Source organism: Phyllostomus discolor, chromosome 3 (assembly GCF_004126475.2).
Source record: "Phyllostomus discolor isolate MPI-MPIP mPhyDis1 chromosome 3, mPhyDis1.pri.v3, whole genome shotgun sequence".
NCBI lineage: Eukaryota > Metazoa > Chordata > Mammalia > Chiroptera > Phyllostomidae > Phyllostomus > Phyllostomus discolor.
Genome location: NC_040905.2, coordinates 169,932,951 through 169,958,193, shown reverse-complemented (window position 1 = coordinate 169,958,193; position 25,243 = coordinate 169,932,951). Strand labels below are relative to the sequence as shown.

The following is a 25,243-nucleotide window of genomic DNA, read 5'->3' as shown; positions in this document are numbered from 1 at the left end:
AATATAAGTTATTTTGATGTAATATTTTATACAGTGTTGCTTCTGATTACACTTCATAAAATAAATTACTAAGGTTAAGCAAATACATACAATTAAGAATAATTTATCTTTACACATTAAATGACAAAGAAAATTATTCCTATTTTGCCTTTATACTTTTCTTGTTTTATTCTTACCCATGTTTCTAAAAATACATAAAAGGCAAACATGAACTGTACAACAAGCCCAGTGGTTCACCAGTTCTCATGCCTCAGAGCACAGTAACAGTGAAGAGTAGCATTTTACAATATGGTGTGTTAAAATAAAAGTACCAAATCACATGTGCTTACTGTTAAAAAAGAAAAGGCTAGAAAAGCACAATTCTTTAAAGAAAATATCAGATGATCAGAAATCAAGATTCTTGCAGTGTTCTAGTCATTCCCATTATTGTTGAGTATGCAGAAGATTTGGCAGTTTCTTATAGAAAAAAAGGTAAACATAGTTTCTACTTAACATATTGTCAGGGACATAATATTATTTATTTCAAAAGCTTACACACACACACACACACACACACACACACACACACACAAAGTCAAGCAATCCCATTTGCTTATTCTCAAGGATAATGCTGAATTTATATTTGAAAGGAAAGACTAAGTCCCAACTTTAATCCTCAGTGTGTCTGAACTGTTTAACTTCTCTGCTTCCATTGCCGCAACCTGGTCAGCATGGTCATTATGTAGAGCCACCCCTCCCTAACTGCTCTCCCATTTAAATTGGACCCCAGGTATGCTTTTATGCACCAGCTTGATTTCCAAGTCTTTTTAATGCAAGTCCTCTTAAAGCCTCAATCTGAAATACGTGGTTTTTCACAGTCTATTTTATGTTCCTTGTATGACTTAGCTCATTTACAAATTCAAGTAAGGAAGCACACTCATAATGCTGGGTACCACACTGGAAAATATTTTTAAATAATTGATAACTTTTTTTTTCATGTCATCCTGGGCTATATTGTGCCCCTCTCCCATGCCCAAAATTCATGTGGAAGTACTAACCCGCAGTACCTCAGAGTGAAATCGTATTTCATTGAAGGTTAGGTCTTTAAAGAGTTAACTTACAATGAGGCCAGTAGGATGAGGTTCAATATAATATGACTGGTGTCCTTATGAGATAAAGGAGAGACACAAGGGGTGTGTGCACACAAAGAAAAGACCATGTTGGGACCTGATGAGAAGACGACAATCTTACAAAGGAGGAGAGGCCTTTGGAGAAACCAGCCCTGCGGACACCCTGATCTCGGGAAAATAAATTTCTGTTATTCAAGCCACCCGGACTGTGGTATTTTGTTATGGCAGCCCTGGCAGGCTAATACACATGTACACATTTAATAGGTATCAAAAGCAATTGGTAGCATTGTGAAAACACCACCTTGCCCTGACGTTAAATTCTTAATACAGAAAATGTAAGAGCCAATATAAGAATGGATTTTGAAGACATTCCCCCTCATGTCTTTTTCTCTGCTTCTCTAAAACCAGCTCAGCTAATCAATTACCACTGAAATGTTCTCTGCTCTTCTAGGCCACTCTTGCTCCCTTCTCTGGAAATCTTGAGCACCAATTTCCCAGACTACTGGAAAAAATATATATTTAACATCAGAACCTTGTTCTCATTCTGAACTCTATCTTTAAAACCAATGTTAGTATACCTGTCCATTTGAAATTGGCGTAAAGGAAGGTAGACAGAACCTCCTTACCTATTTGTTCAATCCACCACATATCTTTCTGTTCCTTTCACATTCACTGTGACACCTGGGACCCCACCACATGAGACATAGGGTCACAATCCCTGAATTACATCACACTTTATTATTATCTTAAAATATCCTTATGAGACGATCTCTCATATTAGAACTGAGGCTATACCACATACTTTAAAAAGACACTTCCTATATTAGGATGATAGACAAAGAATTGAACTAATAGCATGGCTTTGGGTACAATCTTTAAGTTGTTTATTAAATGAATTTGAATCACACAATTTTTCTGACTTAAACCAGAAACCCGCCTCCAGCTGAGAACCTAAGACGTGCCAGCCTCGGAGCGGGGCTCTGCTCGGAGCTGGTAGGGCGTGGGCTTCATGGCCAAGCCATATGTGGGCTTCAGGTCCATCTTGGCACCAGGGCATTTTTCCAGCTTGAGCTGTTGCAGAACTGTGACGATGAAAATGAATACCTCATTTCTTGCAATATCTTCTCCAAGACATTTCCGGATTCCCATTCCAAATATCAGGACCTTGTCAACAAGACTTTTATTCAGTTCCTTGTTTTCATTTAGGAATCTCTCAGGACTAAATAAACTAGGATTATCCCAGATAGTTCTGTGTAAAATAGACAAAAGTTACATTTTGAAAAGAAATCATTTGATCATTTTGTCATTCTTGCCCACTTCTGCACAATAATTTTGTTTTTCATGAAATGTTTTGTTCAAGTTTGGAATATACTTTAGAAATTTTATATAATATGAATGTGTAAATACTCATACATATATACATATATGTATATATGAAATTATGTAGATATATCATCATTATGAGTGTATGTATATAAAATTCTTTAATTTATTGGCATTTTTAGAAGCCATAAAGATTTAGTACAATTATTTTTAGTTTTTACTAAAATGACTTCTGATTCATTAAATAGTGAATAAAATACTTGAAATTGATCTCAATTTTTTATTATGTTAAATGAAGAGTTCTACAAAATCCTCCTAGGGATATTCTAAACTTTTGGTATAAATAAAAGGAATAAATATTCAATCTCCTTTGCTTTCCACAAAATAAGCATACTTCTCACTCTGGTATAATTATATTAAGCAGAAAGTCTTCATACATCATCACAGACAGCAGCCAGGTGACCAGAAAGCAGCTCTGGCTAAGGGGTTGTCCACAGTTCCAAACCTGTCCTGCATCTGGTTCTCTCTTCTGCTCCCACCTTTTGTTTCAGGCACCGAATCTGGCTTTTCCCTGACAACTCATGCTAGCATGCTTCCAATACACCCTGAGGTGTATACTGGAGACCCACTTAACTTTACCAGGAACTGGGCTTCTTTGTGTATCAATGTTGCTCTCTTTCTAGGAGAATATTTGTTTTCTTTCTTCACCAAAGTCACAGGTTTGAAGATCTACAAATTGTACTCAGTCTTTCAATAAATTTTGTTTTGCTCTCACAACATTTTAGAAGTAATTCATTCTCTCTAACACTTAAACATCAGAAGAGCCCATATAAAAATTTCCATTTCCAAGTTCTGTCTTACAACTGAAAGAGCTGACAACGTTGGAACAATGTCCTGCTTGCCTCCCGTTTCCTGCACTGAATTACACACAACAGATGACCCCTCCACACTGCTTCAACAAGGGCAATTCTCTTGTTTTTTATATTTCCCACTGCTCAGGAGGTGCTTAAGTTAGTGACCTCTGTTTTACTAAATAGGAATAATTTCCCCATTATATCAGGTCTTGAATCACATACTCATTTACCTTAAATAAGTGCCTCTATACAAGCAGTATTTCTTTATAAGCACCTGTGTAAACAGGTGCTTATTTAGCATTACTCAATATTCATTTGAGTAATATTTGAGTAATACTCAATGTTTACTTGAGCATTACTCAATATTCAATATAATCATACATTCTTAGGATACTAGAACACTTAAGACACTTGAGGCAGTGCTGAGAACAAATGCCATTAAGTTTACACTGACTATATTTTTCTTATAGTGAGTTTTTAAATGCTTAGTTTTATTCAGCATAATTGCAGATTGTGAAGAATGGAAGTAACCTGGTTGGTGTGGCTCAGTGGATGGAGTGCCAGCCTGGGAAGCAAAGGTCACTGGTTTGATTCCCAGTCAGGGCACATGCCTGGGTTGCGGGCCCCTGTAGGGCACACAAAAGAGGCAACCACACATTGATGTTTCCCTCTCTTTCTCCTTCTCTTCTCCTATGTTTAAAAATAAATAAATAAAATATTTAAAAAAAGAATGGAGGTATCAATCTTTCCAACAATAAATCTTGTGATGGGTCAGACTGTGCAGTGCATTCCACCATTTTGCTGGTTGTGAAGGTGCTGTTAGGTACACAGGACAATTACCTCTCTTCCAAACAGCCTGGAGCATGACACATTGGTCAGAGGAACAGCCCACTAAGTGCACAAGAATGCAATTTCTACCAGTTTCTTGGACACATTAAGCTCTGGCAAGACCACATAGAGATTCAGTTTCTGTCAAACAGGATATACACGCTGAATGTGAGTCCTGCTTTTGCTACTGACTGAACATGTGACCTTAGGTGATTTGTTTCACCTGGCTGAAAATTTCTTCAGTTGTAAAATTGGTATCATGGTAGCACAGCTGCAGAGGATTATTGTTGAGGCTCAGAGGAGACACTTCAAGATTTTGTACCCAACAAAGTAGGGTCTATAAATATTAGCTGACATCATCATTATTCCTACCACCACTATCACCACTGCCATCATCCTCATGTTTACTGTGTGAGGTATTTTCATTCAGTCCTTCCCTTTATAGCCGATATGGATGAGACTCTAGTTATATTTTATTTGCAAATATTTGAGTGGCTACTATGTACCAGGCACTGCCCTAGGTGCTGAGATAGAGGAAAACCAAACAAAAAGAAAGAAATATACTCGGCTTGGTCTTTCATATTCTTTGGGGGGATTTCATGCTGCATTTCAAACATCAGCAGCCCTAACCCATGCAGAGGGTGAGCCCCAAATGTCTTCGGTCCATATCTCCCCCAGTAAGCCCACTTTTGAAATTGGATTTGCCTCGAATGAATCTCTATTAAGATATTATACTTTCCATTGTCAGTGAGGAGAGAAACCTGAATTTTCTTCCAATTTCTTTTAAGAGAAATAAAAGGAATGATGTTTAGTTAAGAGGGTGTATCTTCCCCTATTTTATAAGTAACAAACAACCAAAGAAACTTAACCCCAAGAAATGATTTTGGTGACTTACTCATCATGATTTACTTGATACATGTTAATAAAGGTGCATGTTTTCCTGGGAATAAAATAACCATTCAGGGTAGTGTCTGCTGTGGTGCTGGGAAAGCAAAGTACATCATTATCATTTCAGTACATTCTGTGAATTTGAATAACCCATCTCTATTAACGTCTTTTAGAAACTATAGTGATATGAAATCTTTGTAAATCTTCATTGTTTCATTAACTAATACATCTTCCACCTATTGCCAAATTAGGAATTTATTCCTTTTCTTGCATTTGTAAAACATATGGAGCACTTAACATATTTAAGACATTGCTATGAGTGAAAATCTCAATGGAAAATTATCTCAATATTTCAATGACAAACTTGCCCATAAGTAGACACATCAAATTATAACAGGAAACTCTAATGAAATTATTACTTTCTGTGTGCCTTGTGTGTTTTGGCTTTTATCAATAGGTTAAGAAAACAAAACATGACATCTTTTAGTACCTTGTAGAAGGAACAATGGAACTGGAAATAGAAAATCTGAACTCCAGACACTGTTCACAATGAACTATTGGGAAAATCTCATATCTGCTCTATAATTTCATTTTCTAGCTATGAAATAGTATTGTTTGTGTTGGATGATCTCTAAGTTGTATTTAGAACAAATAATCTATTTTTCTAATCCCATACTCAAACTTCTTTATGCAAACTGTATACCTTTGTTTTTTATACCTCTTTAATTATGCATGGATTAGATTAAATCATGTTATATTCCCATGTGGCACTCCCTAACTTCCTAGCTGACCCCCCACACTCACTTCTGCCCCAAAGGAGCAGCAGGGACATTTCAATTTGATGAGTTTGAGAGAAGAATCTGAAAATACTTGGCTTAGACATTTCTGCATTCTCTCATCTGATAAGCCAACCTGTAGAGAAGGTACATCTCATCTACCATCATTAATCAGATGAGCTTGGAGAAGCAGATTTCATACTTCCATAGGAGACTACTATTGTTTCAACTTGCTAGAGACTGAGTGGCAAAGTGTGTCTAATTAAGGTGAGAAGTATAAGGAAGCCTACTTGACCCATCTCTAAGCCAAATTGTATGAACTGCCTCTGATCATTAGGAAAGCTCATGTTTGAATTTCTGTCTGATCTATGCTCATCTTGTAGCTAGTATTGAACTTTAGAAAATTATATGGACATTAGTCATTGGGTACCCTGAAAATCCAGTGAAGGTGATGCCAGGAAAGGAATGTATCAATTTTGGAGGAAAGATTACCTCCTCCTAAGCATGGTCACTTGCTTGTTTCAATATATCCTTGTCCACATGCTCTCTGTGTGTTCAGCTGCTCCAATTCTATTGTATGTCAAAAACTTCATGCTCCTATTTTATAGAAACTTAGCATATAAAACTTGATTTCATTTATTAAATATGAGTATTTTAAAGGAGAATTCAATATATACACACATTAATTGTAGGATTTTTCTCTCTCTTCATATATATTCCTGTAACTTTTGTATGAAAGTGCATTTCCACATAGCTATTAGGAAACATACATGTAATAAATATTTATTATGGTACTATTTGGTCTTATGTAGTGTATGTTCATGTGTGGGTTGCAGGTAATAGCAAAATTTTTGTTCCTTTTATCAATGATTATTCCTTTTAGCTTCTTTTAATTCATTTTAACATATTTTCTCCTTTTTGATCCCACATCTTTTTTAATAGAATACAGTAAAATTCCAGGTATAGGAAGATAATTTAGTCCCAAAGAACATGTATGTCTTTTATGTGAGTGCAAAAATTCTTGTTTCAATATAACACTACTCTCATTGGTCAATGAATTGTTCTTTTATATACTATTTCTTCATTTTGAGTAATATAATGAACAGCTATGTTTTAAGATGAATTTTCCTCTCAGATATGTCCTCAGGTGTGTTTTCCCGGCTCCAAAGTAAATGCTCAGTCATTTAATTCAAATGGTGCCTGTCAATTTTGCAGAGCCTCTCTGTTCCTGATTATTTAGTAAAGCTTATAGGTCATACTCTTTTATAACTAACCCATGTCACCTTAGGAAATCATTGGGACAGAGAATGGCTTCTTTAAAAATATGACCTGTTTTTAAAACCTAACCTGAAGGTGAAATTTACTTCAAATAGAAAGTGGGTCTGCAGGACAGGGATCACTGTGAGTTAACAGCATTGCATATGAATATGGAAAACAAAATAAGGAGACACAATGCAGGGAAATGTGTCACTCAGTGTCTGACCTTGACTCTGCTCAGCCTTTGGTCTGGCTTTTTTAGGACACCTCAGCTGAAGGCACCACCTCCTACTGCACCAATAACCACGATTACCTCAGCTTCCTGGAGTGAGAGACATTCCCACTCCCTCTCTGTTGAAAGGCTGGAAGCAAAAAAAGCACTGAGATTTTTATTTTTTATTTTAATTGTATGGAATGGAAATAGCTCAAAGTAACAGAACTTTGATTGCTCACATTTATATTTAATAAAGATTAATCTATACTGACATGCATTTGTGAGCTGGAGAGTCTGTAAGGTTCAGTAAACTTTCAAATATTTATAAATAGCAACTCTGTTTAATCTATTTGTGGTAACACTGGCCTCCTTAGTCGATTGACCAGCAGAATTCTAAGCTACTGAAAAGGATGCCTCATCAGCAGGCAGCTAAGACTCTTCATAGGAGGAAGTTAAGTGAGTTTGTAAGACATTTCATAGCCAAAAATATATTATGGTTGTATTATCTATTCCCTGGAACTTCCGTATCCTTTTCTCCCTTAATTAGTATATGTAAGATAAAAATTAATGGTATCAAAATTTAGTTATGAAAACAGTCACAAAATATGCTGTTGTGCTCTGTAAAAATTTCACTAAACAATTTCAAAATAAAATAAAATAAGATATAAAATAATGAAATAACACTAACATAACATATATTTTAAAAGATCTAAAGTATTCAAATGCCTTAGACTCCTCATTCCCCTCCACCCACCATTGACTGCTTTTCAAAAGAGAATCACAAGCTTACCAATGTGGAATAGTAAAAGGGATAAAGGAGGCATGTCTGAATATTTCATTTATGAAAGCTTCTGTGTAGGGCAAAACTTTCCTGTCTTCAAATCTGGGTGATTTAAGCCCAATGTTTCCATCTGAAAGAAAATGTTTTTTATTTAATAAGAAAAAATGACAATTATAAGGATTACATTTTTCATCTGAAAGCACGTTACCAATTTCTTCTTGAATTCTGGTTTGAATTTCTGGATAGAATACCAAATAAAGAAAACTCCAATACAAACAAGTTGATACAGTTTCAAAACCTGAAAAAAAAATGAGACAAAATATCATGGAGAAAATCATTAGCAAAACTGGTATTCTCATTTACTTCATATTCCAATACTATGAATCCTGGAAAAAAATCTAAATATAACTAATAATTAGTAAACTCACAGTAAAGTAATTACTATGTATTAAAGTTTGCTTCAGAATATAGGCTTAACTACTCACCCATTAGCATAGTCACTATCAATAGGACAGAAATCAGTAAGTGTTGGTGAAGATGTACAAAACTGGAATCTTTATGCATTGCTAGTTGATAGTTAAACTGGTGTATTCACTATAGGAAACAGTATGAAAGTTTCTCAAAAAAATTAATGGGAATTATCATATAATCCAGAAACCTCACTTGTGTGTATAGCAGATCCAAAATAATTGAAAACTGGGTCTCAAAGAGATATTTACACACCCAAGTATGTTGCAGCAATATTCATAATAGCTAAGAGGTGAAAACAACCCCCGTGTCCATTGATGGATGCATGGATAAACAAAACATGGTATATACATGCAATAGAGTATTATGCAGTCTTAAAAAAGGAGATCCTGTCACTTGCTACAACATGTCTGAACTAAAGACGTTATGTTAAATGAAACAAGTCAGTCACAAAAAGAAAAATACTATATGATTTCACTCATATGAGGTATCTAAAGCAGTCAAATAATAGAAACAGAAATTTAAAAAATAGTTGCTAGGGCTAGGGGAAAGAGACGAGATAATTGGTGTTTAACGGACATAGAGTTCAGTTTTGCAAGATGAAAAAAGACTAGAGACTTCGGGTAAAGATGGAGGTGTAGGTAAGCACTCTTTTCCTCCTTGCACAACTACAGAAAAATTACAACTAAACCTTAAAACAACACCCAGAACCATCAGAAAATCAACCTGTGTGGAAATCCAACAACCAAGGATTTAAAGAAGCTACATTCATCCAGATGTGTAGGAGGTATGGAGACATGATGTGGCCTGGAGAGGCAGCAGAACAGGCAGTCCCAGAGTCACATATGGTGGATAAAATCAGGAGGGATACATTGGGAGTGAGGGATCCCAGCCCTAGGCAGGACCACATAGCCTAGGTTTCCAGAGCCAGGAAGATGAATCCCCATAACTTCTGGCTATAAAAACCAGTGGAGGTGGGGGCAGTGAAAGAAACTGCCAGATTTTCAGGAGACTCCATTTAAAGGGCCCTCATGGACTTATAAACTACATGAAACCACCCCCTCTGGGATTCAGCACCAGGGAAACAGCTGGAAGGGCACCAGTCACAAATGGGCAGTAAGTGAAGTCATTAGAAACAGAGTAAGTTCCAATCAAACCTCCAAAAGCCAGGCAGCAGTACTGTCCCCTCTTTAAGCTCTCCACCCACACAGAGCTACAAAGCAGTGAAGTAGGATACCAGATCCTGGAAATTACCTAAGGCTTCACCCCACACAATTTACAGGTGCCTTTTCTACAGTAGGCCACATTACAACAGGGAGTCACAGTAGCTCTACCTGATACACAGGAACAAACACAGAGACACTGCCAAACTGAGGAGACAAAGAAATATGCCCCAAATAAAAGAAAAGAACAAAACACCAGAAAAAGAACTAAATGAAATGGAGATAACCAACCTATCAGTTACAGAGTTCAAAATACTGGTTATCAGGATGCTCAAAGAACTCACTGAGTATGGAAACAGCATAAAAAACACCCAGGAAGAAAACACCCAGGAAGTAACACCCAGGTTACATTAAGTGAAATAAAGAAAAATCTATGGGGAACCAACAGTGGAGTGGATGAAGCCAAAATTCAAATCAATGATTTTGTACATAAGAAAGAAATAAGCATTCAACCAGAACAACAAGAAGAAAAATATTTTTTTTTAAAATGAGGCCCCTGGGACATCTCCAAATGTACCAACATCCGAATCATAGGGGTGCCAGAAGGAGAAGGGGAAGAAATTAAAACCTTATTTGAAAAAATAATGAAAGAAAACTTTCCTAAATTGGTGAGGGAAATAGACATACAAGTCCAGGAAGCACAGAGAGTCCCAATCAAGTTGGACCCAAAGATGACCACACCAATACACATCATAATTAAAATGTCAAAGGTTAAAGATAAACAAAGAATCTTAAAAGCAGCAAGAGAAAAGCAGAGAGTTACCTACAAAGGAGTTTCCATAAGAATTCCAGCTGATTTCTCAAAAGAAGCTTTGCAGGCTAGAACGGACTGGCAAGAAGTATTCAAAGTGATGAAAAGCAAGGACCTACAACCTAGATTATTATAACCAGCAAAGCTATCATTTAGAATGAAGGGACAGATAAAGTGCCTCTCAGACAAGGTAAACCTAAAGGAGTTCATCATCACCAAGCCCATTATTACATGAAATGTTAAAGGGGCTTATTTTAAAAAAAGAGGAAGGTCAAAACTATGAACATTAAAATGGCAACAAATTCACAATTATCAAAAACTGAATTTAAAAGACAAGCTATGCAAACAACCAGAATAGGAACAGAATCATAGATATGGAGATCATTTGGAGGGTTATTAGCTGGGAGGGGGAAGGGGAAGAAGAGGGGAAATGGTGCAGGGATTAAATAGCATAAATGCAGCCCTGGCTGGCGTAGCTCAGTGGATTGAGCATGGGCTGCGAACCAAAGTGTCACAGGTTCAATTCCCAGTCAGGGTACATGCCTGCATTGCAGGCCCATGACCCCCAGTAACCACACATTGATGTTTCTCTCTCTCTCTCTCTCTCTCTCTCTCTCTCTCTCTCTCTCTCTCCCTCTCCCTTCCTTCTCTAAAAATAAATAAATAAAATCTTAAAAAAAGGCATAATCGTTAGGCACAAAATAGACTGGGGGACGTTAAGAATAGTATAGGAAATGGAGAAGCCATAGAACTTAAAAGCATGACCTATGGACATTAACTAAGGGAGGGATTGCTAGAAAGGATGCTGGAACTGGTGGAGGGGGAAAAGGGAGAAAAATTGGGACAACTGTAATAGCATAATCAACAAAATATATTTTTAAAAAAGAAAAAGAAAACAGAATAGAGATCTGTTACACAGCAATGTGAATATACATAGTATCACTAAACTGTATACTTAAAAATGTCTAAGGTAGTAAATTTAATGTTTATGAGTTTAAAACCACAATAAAATAAATTAAAATTAAAATATATAGTTATTATTTATGACAAGTGAAAACAATGGAAATATTTCATTATATATCATGTTAATAATTGCTATGATATATGTAGTAATAATAATGATAATTTATAAGTGACCATTGATTACTCTGTTCCATGCTATATATCTATAGATCTATATAAGGTGTATATAATTATGCTTATTTTACTGAAGATAAAAATGTGCTTTAAAGACATTATGTGCCTTGTTGAAGGTGACTCAGAGAAGAGGCAGAGTCAGCACTTAAACTTGGACTTATCAGGATCAAAAAGCCCTATGTTTGAATTAGCATAGCACATAATAGAGGACTGAGTACATTCAATTTTTTAATACTAATTTTTAGTGTACCTGTTGTTATAGTTTAAAATTCATCCTTTGAACAGGGTATAATCACTTTTCAGATTACTTATACATTGACTAAATCCTTTTCATTATTGAAAACAAAAGCAAGAAAAAAGTCATTTTTTTTTCTCAAGAGCAATTTTAACACTACGTTAAAAAAAGATCACTTCTCAAAAACTTAACACTCAAAAATGCCACATTAAAAAGACTTTCTAGACTGTTTCAATTATGAATTCACCTCTATGATAATCAAATGCCAAAATTAATTATGGTATTTGTGTTTTCTACAAAATAAAATCTAGTAGCAAAATTAGTGTTTACATCAACATATCTTTTTTCATTTTTTAATTTTCTCTTACATTTTTTATTGTTATTATATTACAGTTGTTCCAATTTTTACCCCTGTGCCCTCCTCTGCCCAGCATATCTTTTCCCCAGGTTTCTATGGTGATGATAACAATAATGACAGCAAACTTTAATCACTTAATTACATTGTTATTGAGATGGGGCTATAATTACTCACACTTTAAAGATGAGAAACTTGCAGCAAAGATATGGTTAAATATTTCACCAGGGCCACAAAGAGATAAAGCTAATGCTCAAAATCAAGCTTCTGTGCTCTGAAGCATTGAGACTTAAACCATTTGTTTCTTCTCTAAACAACTTGTAACACAATATGAACAAGAAATACACCCAGATATAGCTGCAGGGCAGAGGAAACTCCATTCCAAGTTTCTCTTCTCAAGACCTGGTTTTCAGATCTCACCAAAAAACTACTCGACCTAATAAGTGGATTTGGCAAAGCAGTGGGATATGAAGTCAATATTCGGATATCAAAGGCATTTTCATACACCAACAATGAAATATCAGAAACAGAAGTCAGGGAAAAATTCCATTTGATATAGCAACAAGAAAAATAAAGTACCTAGGAATAAAATTAACCAAAGAGGTAAAAGATTTGTACTCAGAAAACTCCACAACACTGAAGAAAGAAATTAAGGAAGACATAAATAAATGGAAGCATATACCATGTTCATGGATTGGAAGAATTAACATCATCAAAATGTCCATACCACACAAAGCAATTTATAGATTCAAGGCAATCCCTATTAAAATACCAGTGACATATTTCACAGATATAGAACAAACATTTCAAAAATTTATATGGAACCATAAACAACCCTGAGTTGCAATGGCAATTTTGAGAAAGAAGAACAAAGTAGGAGGGATCACCATACCTGACATCAAACTATACTACAAGGCCACTGTAACCAAAACAGTCTGGTACTGGCATAAGAACAGACACATAGATCAATGAGACAGAATAGAGAGCCCAGAAATAAACCCATGTTTCTACTGTCAATTAATATTCAACAAAGGAGGAAGCAAAAAATAGAGTAAAAATAGCCTCCTCAACAAATGGTGTTGGGAGAGCTTGACAGCTACATGCAATAAAATGATATCTAACCACCAATTTATACCATGCACAAAAATAACTCAAGATAGATAAAAGACTTAAATATAAGTCACAACACTATAAAAGTCCTAGAGGAGAACATAGACAGGAAAATCTCACATATTCCACAGAGCAATATTTTCACTAATATGTCCCCTAGAGCAAGGGACATAAAGAAAAGAGTAAACAAATGGGACTTCATCAAAATAAAAAGCTTCTGCATGGCTAAATAAAACATCTGCAATATGAATAGGGAACCAACTGAATGGGAAAATACATTTTCAAATGATACCTTGGACAAGGGTTTGATCTCCTAAATATATCAAGAACTCACATGACTCTACTCAAGGAAGACAAACAATCTGATTAAAAAATAGGCAAAGGACCTGAGCAGACACGTCTCCAAGGAGGACATACAGAGGGCCCAGAGACATATGAAAAGATACTCAGCAGCACTAGCCATCAGAGAGATGCAAATTAAAACCACCATGAGATACCACTTCATACCGGTCCAGTGGTCATCATACACAAATCAACAAATAAGTGCTAGAGAGGTTGTGGAGCAAAGGGAACCCTATTATATTGTTGGTGGGAATGCAGATTGGTGCAGCCACTGTGAAAAACAGTATGGAATTTCCTCAAAAACCTGAAAATGGAACTGCCTTTTGGCCCAGCCATTCCACAGCTGGGAAGGATCTTGACAGTCTTATGTATATCTGAAATACATTACCTCAACAAATCAAAATGAAAATAAAGCCCACTTGATGTGTTAATCACACCCACACATGCCCAGTCTTTAGTATTCATGGAGTGCAGATTTTAAAAAATGATCCTCACAAAATGTAACAATAGCATTTAGCTTCAGATAGTTGTCAGAAGAAATGGTATGTACAGAGTGATCACATCTGCATGATAAATAATGAGTGCATCCATCAAATTTAAATGGTCACAATAATATACATATATATGTAGGCAGTGGGGGGAAGCAGTGGAATTCACATAGGAAAAATAATACAAATCAAAACAAACGCCTCTTGATTGTGAAAAAATTCAGGAACACAGATGCATAAATCCTAGAAAAAAATGAATCAATTTGCCTATAAATATAGTATAAAGAAAAAAGGAAAAAATGAGTTTGAAGAATACTCCCCCTAAAATAAAACTGTGAAAACACCTTTAGTATTTTGATGTTTCCCTCCACCTTTCTCTCCATCCCTTCCTCTCTCACTAAAAATAAATAAAATCTTTAAAAAAAGATCATGATAATATAAAAATAAATGGTAATACCTGACAATATAAAGCCTGCTTTACAAAAATACCTAAAACAAAAAAAAACCCCTTTTAAACAGATAAAGAATAAATGTCAACAGGTTGAGAGTGGGATGCAGGGATGCAGAGTAATAAACAAACAAATGAGGACAGGCATTTCATGAACAATGATGTTAATGCAGATGGAGACCATGATTAACTCAATTCTCTACTCCTGAGATGAAAATAAAGTTTTCTGAATGACATGGGAAGAAGGCAGATTGTTAAATTGTTAAATCAGAGTGAGATAACTACACAAAATGGCTGAGATCATAAAAGTGAAATACTCTAAACTGTAAACTGTAGAACATAAAAATAGCAATTAATCCTTATTTCCCTTACATTTCGACAAATACTTTCACATACCAGCTCCGAAGACGTCATTCACAGTGCTTATGATTTCATCATCATTTAAAGTGGCCGTTTTGGTAGTGGCATATTTGTTGTGGCATGTACTAATCAGAGCATCAGTAATGTCTCGCATATGGTCCTGAGGAGACAAATCTGAGTATGATTACTGATCCCTATTTACATTTTATGTCATATGTGAATCTCATGTACCATGTCATATAAAATGAACTCAATTTGCCCAGGAATGTGAAGACTATAGTAGATCATTTTAAAACTTACAGCCAATTTTGCTTGTCAAATTTTATGCTCAATGTTAAAAGAATGTAGAATAGAAAACCAAGAGAGCAAACTCAATTTTCTTTCTAAAGTTTCTTTCAATCAATAAGAAAGTTCCTATGGCTGGAAGCATAGTTGAAAAAAATGAGAGATTAGCTTACCATGTAGACATTGCTGGGTAATGAACATAAGCAGAGGTTTCCAAAGCCATTGTAAGAATTTTACTGTAATCAGCATGCAGAAAGAGATGAGGATGAAGTAGGTTAGGGAGTAGGAAGAAAAAAATAGGACTTTATGAATTCTTTTACTTATTGTATTTGTTCTAACATTCCTGAATAGTACCTTGAAACAGATTATTGTCTCTTCTTTTTCATCAGAAGGGACTTAACTCCTTACAGCTCTTCATTTGCTCAGTTATCCATCTTTTCTTTTTTATTTTTTCACGATGTTATGATCCCAGCAAACTGGCCTTCAATAGCTACTATTCTTTATAGTACATACATATTTCAAGCGAGAAATTTACTCTTCTGTGGACCATAAAAAACGGACCAAAAACATCACAGTGGACTCACAGAAAAGTCTATTTTTGTCACCTGAAGTAACTTCTCAAAGTTTACTTCTATATAGTAAAGGGACTCAAGTAGAAAAAAAAGGGTAAATTGGAAGCACCCTATACAATATTTTTTTTGTAATTATTCAAAACACTTTCTGAAAAAAATGCTGACACTTTTAAAACCTCATAGTCTCAGATGTGAAATGGAAGAGAAAAAGTCAGTGGCCGATTTTTTCAAAGAGCTTACCTACATGGTAATTATTCAGCAGCCAACTGCAGATTCACAATTCAAATATGTACTTTAGCACACACCAGAGAAATTTCTGAGGTTCCAAAGAATTCAGAACTCTTCTTAGAGTCCCTATATTAGAACTAAGTAATACTGCCCTATAAGCTCACTGACTGAAACTCACATTTCCTAATAGTTTGTGTCAGAGTCATTATGGCAAAATTATAGTGAAAAGAACCAAGGACTAATATATACAACTTCCTGGGCACTCAACACATCTCATCATTACCTTTTGCTTCTTACCAAATCCCTTGCCCTGGTATGAATTTAAATCCTACCTTATCATATGTAGTAAGATGATCTTGTACATGTCGTGCCACAAACTGATTGAAGGCCCGATAAAACTCTCGAGGAGCATTTATAATCTTCAGTGGAAGGCAGCGAAAACATGGTATGAAGTCGGCAGGATTAGCTGCACTTGAGGCCTTGAGTAAGTCGTCATTAGTTTTAACTATCCTAAGAAACTCCTTGTCGCCATGGTCATATCTCTTGCCAAAGCAAAGGGCACAGACAATGTTGGCTACTGCACACGTGATGGCATTTCTGGGATCAAAGCTGCCATTCTTAGAAGTCAGCTCTGCAAAGACTTTAACCAGCTCAGCAGCTTCCTCGGTGACATGTTCCTCAAGTAAGCAAGAGCAGGTGGAGGATTTTGCTTCTGCTTTAGAGAAAGTTCGTAAAGCATTAGAGGCGATTTTCTTATGAAGCTTCCAACTCTCACCATAATTGACAGAAAATGAAAGACTCTTTCCTTCTGCCAGGAAAGAAAATGTGTGCATGTTAGGTCTGCCTGCAAAATGCTCTCCATTCTTGAGTAGTACTTGCTTCACCATTTCCATTCCATTCACCACCAGGACAGGCACCATGCCAAGTTTGATGAGAAAAACATCTCCATATTTCTTCCTCATCTCTATGAATGTAAGGTAAGGATGGTCTCCAAGCTGAAGAAGATTTCCTATGATGGGGAAGGACCATGGGCCAGGAGGAGACACCTGCTTTCTCCCCTTACTCCCAAGTACTCTCACAAAAATAAAAACCATCACCAAAATTATGAGAGAAGTGGTCACCTCTCCAGGAGCTATTGCCATATCAAGTATCATTTTCAGGAATAAAGCACCTAAAATTAAAAAAATATATATAAACCTTATTTTTACCACTCTAAGCAGAGACTAAGAGCCTTTCTCCATTTACATTTAAATGAAAAGTACAGACCCTGTACTTTTCCCTGTAGTTCTCCCTGTAGTTGAGAACTATTCTTAACCAATGTACCAAGAGGACAAAATCACATTCTTATAAAATGCATTGTACCTTTATTCCAATTCTATTATTTTCACAATTCTAAACACCAGACCAAATTGTTTCATGTCATTCATTGATACAATAGACAGACGAAGACAATTTTTATGTAGAAAGCACCTTTGTGGTTGGGAAAGAGCTTAAGGCCATAGATGCTAATTTCATACTCATTATTAGCCAAGGATCTTCATCTTGTCACTTAATCTAAGTTCATCCCAGTTTCCTTATCAAAGTATCCTATCTGACAGGATTAGTCATTCATTCTTTCAACAAATATTTATTGACTTTCCCACCCCATGTCAGGCACTAAAAAATATAAAATTTCACAGAGTCAAGAGGAAAATAGATAAACAATAAGATTACAAAGTGGAAAATGCTATAGAGAGTTGAGTATAGAGCCATCTGTCATTGGTTAAGGATCAAAATAAATCATTAAGAAGTACTTAGTGAATAATAGCTATGTAGTGAATATCTAATTTTTTGTCTGCCTAACCTGTCCTTACACTTCCCAAGCCTCTTAAAAGGGTGACCTACTGAAGCTACATATCCTTCTGCTCCATAACTTGCTCTTGTAGCCATGGGTGATTGATCCAAGAATGGGCCACTGACCCAAAATGAACTTTCCTTAGGAAGATGGAATTGGAACTGTGAAAGATCATCTCCTCTTTGGGCAGCTGTTATCTACAAAATCTAAGTTTGAAGATATGATTTGGGGACCTTTAACCCACTGGAAGGACATGAGAAACTGTGAAAGCAGGTCTGAAAAATAAATGAAGAAGAAAGGAAAAGAAAAAGTAGACTGAGGGAGGCCTCATGACCTTGCATTCACTACTTCTAGTACCTTCATGTGATCTAGTCCCTGTACTGAATTCTTTCCTGCTTAAACTAACTACAATTTGTTTCTATTACTTGCATCAAAGAGGGACCTAACCAAAAAATAAAGTTTCATATACATGCAGAATACATTTGTTACTCATTTTATTTTATAGTAACTACAGAGGGAATTAAAAAACATTCCTTTAAAAGCATACTTAACTAAACTGTTCACATTTCTCAAATTATTTACAGGACAAATAACATTGGGAGGCATTAAAATCGTTCACCAGTGTAAATGTCCAGTTCTCACTGGATTAATTCTAAACATTTTAAGTAAATAAACAAGCAAACCCTTGTCACCTGTCTTTTCTGATTGCTTCACTTTCCTAAATTCACAGATAAAATGTGGCTAACTGCACCAAGTTGTTTGGCACTGGTTACTAAAAACTGAACTTTGGAATTAAAAGTTAGAGATCAACATTCGTATGGAAAAAAAGAGCCTGAATACACATTAAAATTAAAAAGAAAAACAGTCCCTAATCAATGCAACAGCTACAACTTGCAAAACTCATTTTCTCTCTGTTCATAAAGGCAACAGTGGGGGCCTCATTGTGTTTCTGCTCTGCAGCATGCTGATTTTGCAAAACATATTCCATTAAAAATAACTATGATCTTGTATTGCCCTCTTACCATGTGTCCGATCTAGAACCAAGCATTAAATCTGCACTGTCTTTTAAAACTTGCCCTTCTGAGAGAATTACAGAGAAGCTTAGAGAGTCATTTTCCCTGTTTACTTCCCATGTTTTCTGAGCTGAATAACGAAGCATCAATAACCTTTTGCACTTTTATTTTTTTACAAAATTTAATTTCTCTTGGGCATTAACCAAATTGCTAGTTTGCACATTGAGAATCATCAGTGGCATTTCCAAAGCAAGATACTAAATAGGTGAGAAGCGGGTGTGTCGGAAAGAACTTCAGGCATTCATAAGGATGACTGGGTTTCCTAACTCCCTCCTGCCCTGTTCAGCTGTGAGACTTCTGCTTTCGCCTCATTTTCCCCGTCTGTAAAATGACCACTTCGGACTGGAAGACTTTGAAGACCAGCTGCAGTCTTCAGTGATCAAAGCTAGCAGGGAAAACGGGGCAGAAGAACGAGTGTGACACACGGGGTTAATTGCCCAGAAATACTATGTTGCAGAGTTTCCAGGGCAGTTTACAGTTCATCAACAATGTAAGTAACTGCGATCACCGTCAATTCTTGTTCAGCCTGGGCTTTTCTAGCTTCATTTATTAAAATCTCTTTTTGGCTGCTTTCCAGGGCCAGATGTATTGCCAGCTTTCCCAGCAGCTTTCTTGGAAAGCTCTAAAGGTACACTCTGTTCCTGTTTTGGGGGGGAATTAGGGCTGAGGACAGGGAGTAAAAGGTCCCCTAAGGGTGGGCTGCTGCATCGTCAAAGATTCCAAGGGAACTCTAGATACCAGCCAGGTAAGAAGAGCATGCATAGGTTGGGGGATTTTGTACTGATCTTCAAACGTAGACACACATTATACGCCTCCCCCGCCCCCGCTCCAAGCCCATTAAACCGTTGCAATGATCACATCCCGCACAGACCAATTACATCTGAATCTCTAGGGATGGATACATTTTTTAAAAGCTCCTCAATATGACTAAGAGGAATTCCAAATTGAGGACATTTTTGGAGGAATAGCAACCTGTATGAGATCAACAAATCCATTCATCCCAATTTCAGTGAAGCTCGGGAAGCTCACCTGTGCCCAGAAGTCTTGCAGGTCAGTGCGAGGAATCTGTAGAAGGATCTAACGACTAATAAAGTTTTGGAGAAAGACGAAGGTATCCTAGGAAACAGAGCAATCTGTTCACAGCGGCAGCAGGCCTCGGGAAAGGCTGGGAGAAAACTTTCCAGTAAGAGACCCGGGAGGGGAGGACCTTGGACCCATGTGGGGAGGAGTCTGGAACTGGATTAGGATGTTTGAGAGCTAAAGTGGGGGAGGAAGAAGCCTCAGCAGCCAAAATTGGGCCCAGGAAGCTGGGAAACTCCAGCGTGAATGGAAGGAGAGGGACAGATGGAGCAAGGGGTCCTGACAAAAAGAGTAGGACGGAAATTGATATTGGAAAAAAGCAGGGCAGGAAAGGGTGGATGGGAAGACTAATCATTTTTAAATTGCTTGTGACAAGCAGAGGTAGTTTCAGAAGGCAGCAAAGAAATGGGGAGGAAAAATAGGATTGTACAGAGGCATTGCTTTGCTGCGAGTTTCAGGAAACCAGAAGATTGCGCCACACCCTAGACAACGAGTTGGGGATTGGGGGACGGGGGAGGGGTGGAGAGGAGATGCGTGGAATTAAACATCTAGGAAACAGGTTTCTCGGGTGGACTTGGCAGATTCCTCGGGGGTTTTCACCATCCTGACAGATTTGTATTTCCACAACTAGAATAGTCAACTTCTAAGGATATTTATAGCTTTGATTTGAGAATGTATTCTCACCTACGTCAGGGCACTTTTTCTACCTGAAGTCTCCTTTGTCTACCTGTTACTAAGTAAACGATGCATGGGTTGGGGATATCTTCCTGTCAAAATGTCTGCAACTTATTATATAACAAACTTTAAAAAAATTTAGAGTCTTTGGCTCAGAAAATGTTTGAGGTTTCAAGGTCAGTTTTGAATGAGAATATCCAAGAATGATCCCTGGTAGTCAGTATGTTCTCACATAGGGAAGAAAGCAAGCCCCCAAAGTGAATGCTAAAGATAATGTATTTGCTAAAGCAAAAATTTTCAGGCCCCAACCTTTAGTGTCAAACTCACACACACACAAAATAGATTTCTCAATATCTAGATTCTAAAAATTCAAAAAAATCTGACAAAGGCCTCAAACCATGGAAAGTTTTTGACCTATTAACAGTACTTATGCTAATAATCATCTCATACCTAGCTACTGAAAAAAATATCCCTAATGTTTTTCCATAAAGTATCCCCTTCTCTAATATAACTAACCCCACAATGGACTAAAGTATAGATACTATGCAGCCATAGCAGAAACTTTGTGCAAGTGCCCATAATTTAGACTGCTGGTAATAATTGCTTGATAATGTGTTATTTGAAAGCTTTGATGGAAGATAATGAGAATCGCCTTGGACTGAATGGCCAGGGATGGTGTATTAGTTTCCTAGGGATGCTGTAATAAATTCCCACAAACTTGGTGGGTTACAATGACAGAAATATATTAACTCTCGGTCTGAAGGCCAAAAGGCTGAAATCAAGATGTTAGCAGGGCCCTGTTCCTTCTAAAAGCTGACTTTTCCACCTCTTGGTGGCAACAGGTGTTCCTTGGCTTGTGGCTGCCTATACTAGACAGGGACTGGTATCATCCCTGGCTGTCTTCACATGGTCTTCTCCTTTTCTCCTGGTCTTTCCTGTCTTTTATAGGGATGCCTGTCATTAGATATAGGGCTCAACTGGATAATCCAGAATGATCGCCAATGAAAATCCTTACCTTAATTACATTTGCAATGATCCTTTTGTCAAATAAGGTCACAGTTACAGGGTCTGTAGTGTAGACATGTCTTTTTGGAGGCCACCATGCAACCAATTACAGGTGTGATATCACATTCACTACCATTACCCTATAGTGAAGAATTGAACTCAGGTCATTCAGATTCTATTATCCTTTTTGTTTTTTCTCCTGTGGGAAGTAGTTTAGCAGGGTCTCCATTTCTCCTGGGTTCCAATACAAGCTCTGTTATTTTATAGGTTCATGTATCTGAACATGTTAATAAATCCTTCTCTACCTCAGTAATCTTTCTCAGTAAAATGAGGACTTCTTGCAGTACCTATCTCAGCAGTTAGTTAAAAGAATGATTTAATATTTGTAAAACACTTAATATTTGGCATACAATAATTATTTGAAAAAAGCAATAGCTTCAGTTTATAGAAAAGGAACGTTATACTCATAGGGGTGTATAGGGGACAGAGTGCTTAGTGGGGAAGGTGATATTTAAAATAAATTACAAAGCATACATGGGAAGAGATGCTAAGCAGAGAAAGACATTTGAAAAGGTAGAGAGGTTTAAAAAATAGCTTTGCATGGTTAGGAAATAAAGTGAGCAGAAGGTGAGCCTGCAAAAATGTTCCTAGTGGCTTGGCCCAGTGGATTCAGCCACTTATATAATTTTCACTGTCCTGGCATCTTTATTCAGAATTTCCATTACCTGGAGCTGGTCCCCATTAAATTGTTCCTGGGCTATTTTTCATATTAGTTAAGATTACATTCACAGCCATGATGAACAACAACATTTAAATGGCTTAACTAAAGAGGGTTTATATTTCTTACACAATAAAATATCTCAAGGTAAGTGGCTGCTTCCATTGGTTCAGCAGCTCTGTGACAGTTAAAATGATATTTCTACCACCCTTTGCTCCTTTCCCTTTGGCTGCTACATGACTACTGCAGCTGTATCCATCACATCCATATCAGAACAATAAGAAGGGGGAAAGAGCATGTCAGCCACATCTGTGCTATTCTATTATTCAAGAGACCATAAGTTTCCCAGAAACCACCAGCAGAAATGTGCTTAAGTCTCATTACTATCACAGAAGATGAGAAAGCATTTAGGTTGCCATGCATTCGCTGCAAAGGAAAGAAGGCCTAGCTCTGGCTGGTGTGGCTCAGTGGATTGAGTGCTGGCCTGTGAACCAAAGGATTATCTGTTTGATTCCCAGTCAGGGCACATGCCTGGGTTGCAGGTCAGGTCCCCAGTAGGGGGTGCACGAGAGGCAATCACACATTGATGTTTCTCTCCCTCTCTTTCTCCCTTCCTTAACCTCTCTCTAAAAATAAGTAAATAAAATCTTTAAAATAAAAAGAAGACTTAATTAGTAAGACAAAGAGGTAGACTGGATATTGGGAGTACAGTTAACATTGTCTGCCACACATTGTACCTAGTGGTCTTGTCTCTAGTCTCTCCCCCAAGGCATGCTCAATTCTGACAGTCTAATCAGCTTTCAAATAGATGAATCTGATTATATTATTTTACTAACTTTCAGTCAGCATGCAGAGTACATTGCACATCATTCAGTAGCATCTGTGACTGACTTATTTGCCTTTTCAGTGTTATCTGTTGCTATTCTACTCCCTTATATTTTCTAACATATCTGCTTCAATTCTCTCTCCCTTCTCTTAGTCACTGTGCACCTAGGATTGTGTCTGGAAATAGGAGATGCTCAATACAGATGTGTGGTATGAATGAAAGACTTCCTCATACACTCAGAGTTTTACCCTGCTTCTATACTTTAGTTTCTACTGTTCTCTTTGCCTGGTGTGCCATTACACTTTACATTGTAGAACTGAAAATGCCAATTTAATCCACAGGATATATGATTCCATGAAACCTCATCTTGCTTGCTTTCTTTTCCCTTTTCTGTCTGTTGCAGTGGGTACTGTGGTGCCTTGCCAAGATCTGCAGTTCAGGATTAATGCACACATCTTGACAATTGTTGAGAATTTCTGCTACTGATAGCTCTCAACCCCTGAAAATTATGCCTTTAGTTTCAAAAAATCACCTAGCTCGAGACATCCTTTTTTTCCTGGGGTGGCCTGCAGTATGATTGACTGGTGCACAGAAAGAGGAGCCCTGCTGTGTTGGCTCACTTTGGAATGAAGGCTCATTCTAGTTCCATTGTTCCCCAGAGGATCAACTGAGACTGTGGGTGCAAGAGCATCTGTATTGTGGATCAAGTTCCTATTTTGTCCCAATCTGCTTTCCCTACTTCCTAACCCAGGTCTGTTCTAATTGACCAGCTCAATGAAACTCTGATAGAGAAATTTCCATTCAGAACAAATTTCCAGGGAATCCAGTCAAAAACAGCTCTATTGGTATTGTGACAATCTGTCTATAGTCTTTTGGCCAATGCTGGCCATGTAGGGATGTTTAGCATCTTCATAAACAGACTGTCTCCTGCAGTCAGCTCTGCCATGCAAGTCTGAATGGCCACCATGCCAGAAGGATTATTTGTCTTGCATTCAACGAGAAGAAGAAAGATTTTCTAGAGAAAGTACTATTAGGAAGACTTGTCACCTCCAAAAAACTAGACGCTTAATTTTATGTTTCCCCTTTTATGTTTTTTATATTTTTATTAAGCATATTTTATTGATTATGATATTACAGTTTTCCCATTTTCCCCTTTGCCCCCCTCACCCACTACCCCCATTCCCTCCAGCAGTCCCACCCTTCTTTCATGTCCATGGATCATACATATGAGTTCTGTGGCTTCTCCATTTCCTATATTATTTTTAACACACCCTTGTCTATTTTGTACCTACCAAATAGGCTTCTTACTCCCTGTATCTTTTCCCCCATTCTCCCCCTCCCCTCTCCCCATGGATAACCCTCCATGTGATCTCCATTTTTGTGATTCTTTTCCTGTTCTGGTTATTTGCTTTATTAGTTTTGGGTTTTTTTAGGTTCTGTCTGTTGATAGTTGTGAGTTTGTTGTCATTTTACTATTCATAGTTTTGATTCTCTTCTTTTTCTTAGATAAATCCCTTTAACATTTCATATAATAAGGACTTAATGATGATGAACAGCTTTAGCTTTACCTTGTCTGGGAAGCACTTTATTGGCCTTTCAATTCTAAATTGTCAAAATGATCATTAAACACAAATGTCTTTATCCATACAGATGACTTACATTAATTTTAATGTTGACCTTCCTTCTGATCATACCCAAATACACCCAAGCTCACCACACACATAAATACCTACCTATATATACACACAACAATGTTCTTGACAGTGAGTAGGAAGTCTCCAAGAAGTCTCAAATATAGGCCACCTACATTGGCCCATTCTCAAAATATCAGCTTAAATCTTTTTGCTTTGTATGCATATAGAATAAAATCAATTTACTATCCATTTCTGTAGATGAAATAGAGTTTGGTACAAGAGCTAAAGATAACCATGTGTGGATAAAATATAGCAGATGTTGGCTACCTATGTTTCTTTGCTCCACCAAGATTACTGTGACTCCTA

The 25,243-nt window shown here is 37.0% G+C and overlaps 1 protein-coding gene across 3 annotated transcripts; it reads right to left on the bottom strand.

Moving 5' to 3' along the window:
• Window positions 1–983: 983 nt before the first annotated feature.
• Window positions 984–20,135, bottom strand: LOC114490591 (cytochrome P450 1A1-like). 3 transcript variants are annotated; one of them, XM_036021741.1, is made up of 8 exons: window positions 19,969–20,135; window positions 17,992–18,141; window positions 16,365–17,203; window positions 14,984–15,107; window positions 8,239–8,328; window positions 8,040–8,160; window positions 5,010–5,096; window positions 984–2,358 (listed from the first exon to the last, which is right to left on the bottom strand). In XM_036021741.1, exons 3-8 carry the CDS (start codon window positions 17,184–17,186, stop codon window positions 2,061–2,063), a joined length of 1,542 nt encoding a protein of 513 aa, XP_035877634.1. In that variant the 5' UTR covers window positions 17,187–17,203; window positions 17,992–18,141; window positions 19,969–20,135; the 3' UTR covers window positions 984–2,060. The 3 variants fall into 3 exon arrangements, with proteins under 3 accessions (XP_035877634.1, XP_028360452.1, XP_035877635.1); XM_028504651.2 differs by lacking the exon at window positions 17,992–18,141 and having other exon boundaries at window positions 19,969–20,134; XM_036021742.1 differs by lacking the exons at window positions 17,992–18,141; window positions 19,969–20,135 and adding an exon at window positions 17,876–17,895.
• Window positions 20,136–25,243: the final 5,108 nt, after the last annotated feature.

Excerpts from the sequence above, each read along its gene's own strand:
- LOC114490591 (XM_036021741.1), bottom strand. The coding sequence starts at position 17,186 with ATGATACTTGATATGGCAATAGCTCCTGGAGAGGTGACCACTTCTCTC. Across the intron at positions 15,108-16,364 it reads ATCTTACTACATATGATAAG|GACCATATGCGAGACATTAC; the intron begins GTAGGATTTAAA and ends TTGTCTCCTCAG. Across the intron at positions 2,359-5,009 it reads TATCAAGTAAATCATGATGA|AACTATCTGGGATAATCCTA; the intron begins GTAAGTCACCAA and ends TATTTTACACAG.